The sequence below is a fragment of the Corvus hawaiiensis genome, chromosome 5 (assembly GCF_020740725.1).
Source record: "Corvus hawaiiensis isolate bCorHaw1 chromosome 5, bCorHaw1.pri.cur, whole genome shotgun sequence".
Taxonomy (NCBI): domain Eukaryota; kingdom Metazoa; phylum Chordata; class Aves; order Passeriformes; family Corvidae; genus Corvus; species Corvus hawaiiensis.
Genome location: NC_063217.1, coordinates 13,138,606 through 13,147,225, shown reverse-complemented (window position 1 = coordinate 13,147,225; position 8,620 = coordinate 13,138,606). Strand labels below are relative to the sequence as shown.

Below are 8,620 nucleotides of genomic sequence, written 5' to 3'. Positions count from 1 at the left end.
TATTGTACTAGGGAGAAAAGGGTTACAAGCATCGCAGGTCACTGGGCCTGATGGTGTTCCTGTAAAAGGCAGTATATATGCAAAAAATCGTAGTCATGTTAGACAGTATCTCCATTGTAAGCCCCCGCTACAGTTTCCCTTTCCTAATCCCACCTTTCCCTTTTACCCTATGTCCTATTACCCCCAGTGTATTCCCAATCCGTTTTTTCATCCATGGTTTCCCTCACAAAACCATGCTTTTTCCAATTGTTTCCCCAAAAATCCCTTTCCAATGCCGAGTGGGGGATGAAAAGGGGGAGGGAAGAAGTTAAACCCTCTCCTGCCTCAGTTTCCCCACAAAGCATGCTCAGAGAGTTCTGTCTCCCTTCTGTCAGCCCTAAGATGTTCCACAGAATCTGTTTGGACATTTAAAGACTCAGGAGGGTGGCTTGTTTTGTCTTGAAACTGTTCTTGTTATGTTTATCCAGTTGTTTTCATTCTCCTTTTATTAAAATAAAACGGGTGAGGTGTTGGGGTCCCTCCCCCCGCCGTGTAGCCCTGGGAGAGGGGCCCTGAGGGCACAGACACGGGGCTTCCCTGCCCCTGCTCAGCCTCGTTCCCATTGGTTGGTTTGTGTTCCCTGCGCGGGCAGAAGGACCCTTGGTCCCGTGACTGGAACAGTTCCTGGGTAGAGCCCCGGCCATGCGGCTGGAGAAATAAACATCTCTGAAACAGCTATCAAGAATCTGTCTGTCCGTATATATTTCCTTTCCACGGGACTCCTGGTTTGATATATGCGTGTTGCAGGATCACCACTGCAACACATGCCCATTTACATTTTTTGCTTTTCTACTGAGCAAATGTGGTGCCACTGCTTCACCAAGAAAAAGACTGCAACAGGTTGTAAATATTTAACAGCTTCAAACTGTAGCCACACTCACAGTTCAACCAAAGTAAGTTTAGAAACAACAGCAAAAAGCTGAAGTTACTCCAGGATGTAAGGCTAAGTACACAAATATATGCTGAAGATCTGGACTACCAGCTGCCACTGTAAAAACACAGACTGCAGAAGGAACATGCAAAGCCTATTAGAAACACAATGTTAAACAGTAAATTAACTAGAATAACACAAAATCAGAGGACAAGTGGTTCATCCACTTCATCTCTTCATGTCATCTGCTATACTGCAGCTTATCACAAAAATATAAATACAAGAATAGTAAACCAGTACCTACTATATATAATAAATAACCTTTCTATATAAATTATGAAAATACAGCTACAGTAAAATCAGTGCGAAAATGACCGAAATGTACTGAAGGAACAGAGTCCTGCCTGCCAGAATGTGCATCATAGAACACCCATATTTCACCTAGTGCAACAAAACACTGACAAGAATTAAAAAATGCAAGACGCACATCACTAATTGTGCCATTCTAAAATTACATCTATTTCCAATATCAGACAAATCGTATTAAAACAACACAAATGTTATTTGAACCATAAACTTCATTCTTTCTCATCATTTTACTGAATTTTAAGTAACTTCCTCCTACCTAATTGATACTTTAAATGGAATTTGCTCTTATGAGTCCATGTTTGCACGAGCAGTCTTTTTAGAATTAAGAAAGTTCTTTTTCTTTTTCCTTGGAAAATTATGCAAAGCAAGTAATGGATCACTTGGCTCACGGAACAAAAGTATCTTCTCCCCTGTGTCTAACAGCTCTATAGCTTCAGCAGTTGCAGAGTTCAGAGAAACAGGTGGATCAGGCTGTTCCGCAGGAGGATGTGCAGGTGAACATCCAAGATGAATGAATGCTGCTTTTTCCAAGACAGCAAGTTGCTTCTTCTTTATTAAGCTACATTAATGAAAAAAATTGAGTTTAAAAATGAAAACTGGAGCAAAACATGCATAACTTCCTATATCATATCTTGACATAGAAGTGGTGACTTTGGAAGCTAAACAAATCATATTTCAATTGAGAGAATTGTGATTTTCATTCTAATCCCCAATAATTCATGTATCATTTTATGAGATACAAAATGGCAAAAGTAAAGGTAACCTTATGATAAATTAACATAGGGAAGATGAGCAATGTATATGAAAAATGTGAGAATTTTGTGGATATGTACAGAAAAATCTTTTTAGGTATTTACTATATTGCTTATTATGTGTAAATATGTTGTAGGAAACACAAGCACCAAATAGAACAGTATTAGAAAATACATACTTATGAATTAACTTTCTGATTTCTAACAGTTGTAAGAAGAATTTCTGGACATTAAATAAACTATAAAAAAACAAACAAACAAAATCTCCAGATGTTTGTTCTGGTTTTCTCCTTACCTGTCTTTTCTCTTGTTTAGAGAAGGGATCTTTTCTAAACTGTTTATCAGATCTTGCCTTACTTTGTTCTCCAGTGTTTGCCGTAACTCTTGGTTCCTCCTGAGGGGGCAGGAAAGAAAAAAAATTCCCAGCAGCAAATCCCCAAATACACACATTTTTCTCCCCTCTCTGACTTTAGCTACCAAACCCATGACAGCAATACCACAAATACAGTCATTAAGAGTGTATAAGCAGTTCTGCTGCCCTGCCACAAATCATTTAAATCAGCTAAGATCACAGCTCAGGGTATGGTCCCAAGGACCCTTATCTGTTCCTTGACAACCCACATCTGCCAACTAGAGGGCTCAGTGCCACACCATCTGCTTTTGTCTCCTTCCCAAGTCATGGCAGGGAGTTGGGAGAGCAAGTCCAGGAGCATCCCTTGGTGTTACTGCACAGATTTCAGCTCAAGTTGATGGGGCTAAAGTGGAGTGATAAAGGCCCTGAGAGTCTACCAGTCTCTGTGAGAAAAGGGAAACACAGTGGCCATTTGGAACTACAGTAATTGACTACAAAGGGACAGACATCTGCAAGGTTGCAGCTTCCATTACTAGGAAGGAGTATCTCCTTTACATCTTTAAGAACTACAGACACCTAAAACATGGTGTGTTGTGAACATTATAAATAAAAAAAGCAGAAGGAAAGTATTTTAACAAACTCCAGGCAACAGAAAGAAGATGATCAGAACAGGATTTATTAATTATGAATAACTGTTTAATTAATGTACTTAAATTTTTTTTAACTTTTTATCAATCAATTTATTGTAGTTAAAATATTTCACCAAATAAGGTAGCAGTTTCAAAGTATTTTTACCCCAGAAAAGTATTTCAAAACTAAACTTATGCACCTGTGATTTCTTTCTATAGCTGTCAATCTCATTGTCCAGCAAATACATATACAGGTAAAGCAACAATCTTGTCTTGCAGTGGTCTACCAGAAAATATCACACCTACCTTTTCTTACAGCTGCCAGACTCGTCTGCATTACTGTCACTTTCAACAACACCATCTGAATATTTACTGATGGAATCGAGGACAGAAAGAACTTCACTTTGTGAGCTGGAGGGCAGCAACAAGTTCAAGACCCTGTGCAACATCCCCATTGGCACCCTCGTCAGTTTAGCTAAATACCCTGCCAGATGGAGCTCCTAAAGAATTAAATGAGTAGAAGACAGATAAATTTAACATTGAAAATAAATTTTAGCCACTTTTAATTACTGTTATTAAATAAATAGTCATTATGGAAACAAAAAAATATTACTGAAGGTCATTTTAGTAGTGACAATTTTGGTGTAAAGTGGTCACATTTCCATGTTCACTGTTTCTACCTACACTGGCCCATGTATAATGGCTGTCCATTTCATCTGGGATTCAGGCAATGTAAATGCTGAACAACCAGTTGATCTTCACATATTTTCTTAGGGCATGTACTTGATGCCCTTTGATCTGGAAAGTCACAAGGCAACTATATTCTAACATGTAAGGCTTAGCTCATTTATGTATTCTACTACTATAAGGAAATCCTTTCATGATAGCAAGGAAGCAATATGGCATTTCTTGGTCTGTAAAATTAAAGAGAGAAAAACAGCCTCAAAAAACTTTACATGTCATGGTTGACCACTTCACTGTTCAGCTTCTCTTAACACCAGATTCTGTGATAAGCTCAGAGAACAGCTTGTAACATTTGTTAAGAGGTGAAGGAAAACACCTACTTTTGTTTTGGTGGTATTTTTTTATTTCCAAATGTCCCATCCATTTTGGCCCAAAGGTCAGTAGTAAAGCATATTCATATAATGTTCAGACTGAGTTCAAATTTAGTTGTTCCACAGACACTCAGCCAGCCCCATTTCCTGCCCCACTTGAAACACCAACATTCCATTGCTATTTTCTGCTCTGTTGTCATAAATACTGTGTCCCCAGGGCTGTTTCTGCAGATCCCTCATGCGTATCAAATATGAAAGTCTACAAAATATTGAGAACTACATGGAAAGAAAAGAGTAAGGCAAATGAAAGCAAGGTAAATGTTTCAAAGAATGCCAGAAAAAAGCTGTTGTTGTCTATTCAAACCATACATGTAACTCAGGTAGCTGAAGCTAGGCAAGACATTCCAAACACTCAAGATGATTCACAACAGCTGAGTTATCAGCACTCTGCAGACCCTCCTCTAAGTGTTGATGGAGGAGATAACTACAAAGCCCATGTCACATAAAACCCCACAAGGTCACACCATCTAGGAAGACTGCCAGGTTCTCTGTCCACAGTGGTTTCAAAAAGTCGCAGCAAACATTTGAGCCCTGCCTCTTTTTCTACATGACAACTTTCAGAGGAGTGAACGCACCTAGGAAATCCCTGGATTAACTGAATCTTCTTCTTTGAAAGAAACAAAGCAAGGCAGTATTAAATCAAATATAGACAGCTGCAGAGAAAGGATAAAAGAAATCAATCAACCTCCTTTTCCCATAATTGTTCTTCAAGCAGAGAACTCCTCTCCAAAAGGTAGGAAAACTAGTCACGGCCTCTTCAGTGCTGTTACAGATATTCCATGGAAACCACTGAGATCACACAGAATTAGCAAGACAAAATCCTAAGACTGATGAGAGGATTGGTAAATTGATGCAGTGCTTAAAATATTTTTAGCTTGAGGAGTCACCAGACTTGAACACTGAAAAGATGTTTGCTCAGGTTGCTTAGTGGAAGAAATTATTTGATTCTCCTCTGGAGAGGAATGCAAATAGGAGCTTAAATCTTAATACAGACACTTAAGTCTAACTTCTATAGTACTGTGTTGCAGTTCTGGTCTTTAAAAACTGTTCTTCTAGAAACCTACAAAATACAACATTAAGTGAGAATAAATGTGACAGACCTCTTGAGACCTATTCTGCTCTTTTTGGCTAATGTTTTCAGGACCTTTAAACCAGTTATTTTTATATGGATGTACATAATGACTTTAGTACTGCTTCCTTCTGTAGCAGTTTCCTCTTTAAAATGTTTTTTCTCTGACCCTTACCTTTCTGCACCAAGTATGACTTAGACTGAGAGGCAACCCTTAATACTTTTATAGCACAGCAGAACTGACAAGTAAACAATTCTGTAGGATGCCACAAAGCTGTCAACAATCCCAAAAGTGGCACAGGTGCCCATCAGCCAGCTGCACCTGACAGATGTACAGCAAAGGGAGCGCTGGTGTGTGAACATGCGCCAGCACTGAGCACCGTTTGCAGGTGCTCACAGCTACCCAGAGCAGCTTGCAGAAGTTGAAAGAAGTGAACATGTAAGTAAACACAGGAATGGTCAGATCAAAAGTCTCCAGCATGGCATGAGTTTGATTCTTCAAGTATGTTATTGGTAAAATACCACAAAGGTCAGGAATTCATTTTTCTATAATAACAAATGGATACAAGTGCTACTTGTGCCACCAACAGTCTCATCTGTATTCCCAGAATCTTGACAAAATAAAACCAGGAATGAATGGTAGCTTATAAACAGCAGAACTGTTTTTAAGTATTTGCACTGAGCAATGTGTATTTAAACAACTGATGCAAGAATCAATGAACTCAAGCCATGCTGTGTTTCAAGCTTCCTGTGCTGTTTCCAAATGCCAGCCTGCCTGCATCGTCTGTTGTATCTAAAATGCAATTAGTGTACCTGGGGCTACAGCCCTGAGTTTATTCAAAAGTAACAACTCAGCCAGAGGCTTATAATCCTGAACTCACTATCACTCAAGCAAATCTCTTACTGACCTAGATCTGCCTTGATAAGGATGTAAACTGAAACATAAAATACAGGAAAGTGAAACTTACCTGGTTTTTTTCAATGACATCTACATGTCTGAAAACTAGTCTAAAGGGGAAAATCCTCTTTAAAGAAAAGAGTAAGTGTAAGACAGCTATAGTTTCCTAACATTTGTCAATGTAATGTGTTATAAGTACATCCAAAAGTAGGACTGTGTAACATTGTGAGCCTTAATAAATTAGTAAGTTAATATTCTACTAAGGACATACTTCTTAACAGTTGAATTAAGAGTAGTCAGGTTTGGAATTATAGTTAGGAGTATACTATTATACTTGCTGAAAACAGAAATTTTGTTTTATATATCTGCAGGGTAAATAGGTATAGGTTTTATGGCATTTCAATAAAATATGTTGCAGCGTATCTCTGGGCTACACTTTTTATGAAATAACACAAACACAAAAACCCCAATGGTATATTTGATGCATATTTACAGAAATAAATTATTTCTTCAGGGAATCTTATCAATGAAACAAGTACCCCAAGAATATAGTGAGCAGCGTACCCCATTTTTCAAGTGCAGTGAGATGACAGCGATGCTTTTAAATCTCTATCTTCAACATGTCAAGATTTACAATTATTAAAGGTCACTGTTCACCTACTACGGTGCAAAGAGGACAGGGTACTGTGAAAATGAAGATGTACTCTGTTTGCACGCATATATGATCTCCAAAACAATGATTTTAACCTCTCAACTTGCAAAATACATGCCATGCTGTTGAGAAGCCCTTTCCCAATGTATCTGCATCAGAGAAACTTAACAAGCATCATGGGAAGACAAACTGCTATAATCCAAGGGGAAATGGTCAGTGACCTGACTCAGGCACACAGAAGTCTATGGGGCTGGACGGGATCCACCCACGGGCATTAAGCAAACTGGCCAAGTGTTCACTGGGGCATTTTCTATCATTTACCAGCAATCCTGGCTAACTGGAGGGGTGCCTGTTGACTGGAGGTTATCAAGTGGGACCCCCATCAGCCCAGAAGGGCTGGAAGGAGAATCTGGGGAGCTAGATGCCTGTCAGCCTGACCTCAGTGCTTGGTAAGGTTATGGAACAGGTCCTCTGGAGTGACTCAGCAGAAACAAACTAAGACACAGGAAAAGCTGAGAGACCCTTAGACTAAAGTGGTCCTTCCTTGACATGGTGGTCTCTGAAGCTCCCAATTCATGATACAGGGGGACTGTGACCACTCTTGTCCCTGGGAAGTGAGATACTTGGACACAGAAAGCTGCCCCACCAGGTCTTTTTTGATGCTAGCTACATATCACACCCAAGGCCTGCAGATAAAAACTAGGGTCAATCAAGCAATTCATTGTTAAGGCCTTTGTAGGACTGACAAGCAGTCAACACACCGCAAATTACCAGAAGACAAGACACTTGTTTTGAAAACAATGATACTAGAAAATTTAAGTAGCAGTCCTGCTATCATTTAATTTTGAAACATAGTCAATGCAAATCATTCTTAACAGTCATCAAAATCTAAACAAAACCCTTGTTTCATTACATGAAAATCAAATTGTAAATCTGTCTGTTTACCAGAATGCAGGCACTTTAGTTCTCCACAGAATGAAATGCAACAGGACTGAAAGGATTTGTAAAAGAACAAACAGAAATATAATTCAGTAAAATTCAAAAGGCTGAAAGTAGGTCAGAATTAACTGAAGTGACTGACAGTATAGGCTGAAAACTGGTAGCAACTACTAGCAGAGAGTAACTCTGAATACATCTGTAATGGTTCCCTAAAAAGAAAAGCTGATATCCAGACACAGCTGTAATTTAAACTTGGAAGTTTTGTTCAATTTCATGCTTACCTGACTATAAATTGCCAAAAATGCATCCATTTCTATATTTTCCAGGAGATCTTCAAGCACCACGCAATTCCACTGCTCATCTCTCAAGCTGAAGTGAAAGACAGAATTAACATTGAAATCTTCCCAGGTGCAATGACTGTATTATAGGAAACAAAATCTCAAGGTCACCCATTCAGGAAGCCTATCTGTCTGTCAGCAAAGCTGTTGAGAGCAGCCTAACTTCTAAAATATGCCAAATTCTCTTCCCTTCTTCCCTGAACCCCCAAGCAAACATGAGAGCAGAATCTTAGACTATGCTTTTGCACACAATTCAAATCTGGAATCATTCCAAAGCAATGTGATTCAACCTGTCCCCATCCTCTTCTTTAAATTTCATCACCACACTTTAAGGCAAGTTGTGGATCTTTTTGTAGCTGAAATATGATATTAAACAGTTAACTTCCTCACTGCTGGTGATTTTTTTTTCTAGACCAAAACATGATGACACCATGCACAAAACCTGTAATGTACAAAAGTACAAAACTTGTTTCTTCCAGTAAATTTTCAGGTAAAGACTAGTTGCAGTTTCTTTGAAGGCTTCCCTGATAGATTACCAGCTTGTGGATACTCCTGCAGAGATTTATCTGATCTTCTACTGACTCTTCAGTTCTGCAA

At 38.9% G+C, this 8,620-nt stretch overlaps 1 protein-coding gene across 8 annotated transcripts in view; it reads right to left on the bottom strand.

Moving 5' to 3' along the window:
• Positions 1–807: 807 nt before the first annotated feature.
• The window catches only part of EVC2 (EvC ciliary complex subunit 2), a 70,384-nt gene continuing 62,571 nt past the window's right edge, over positions 808–8,620 (bottom strand). For all 8 annotated transcript variants that reach the window (XM_048303265.1, XM_048303268.1, XM_048303267.1 and 5 more), the window contains exons 19-22: positions 7,967–8,054; positions 3,319–3,512; positions 2,327–2,425; positions 808–1,838 (exon numbers count right to left, since the gene is read on the bottom strand). In XM_048303265.1, coding sequence (XP_048159222.1) covers positions 1,565–1,838; positions 2,327–2,425; positions 3,319–3,512; positions 7,967–8,054 — 655 coding nt within the window. In that variant the 3' untranslated portion in view covers positions 808–1,564. The remainder of the gene's footprint in view (positions 1,839–2,326; positions 2,426–3,318; positions 3,513–7,966; positions 8,055–8,620) is intronic.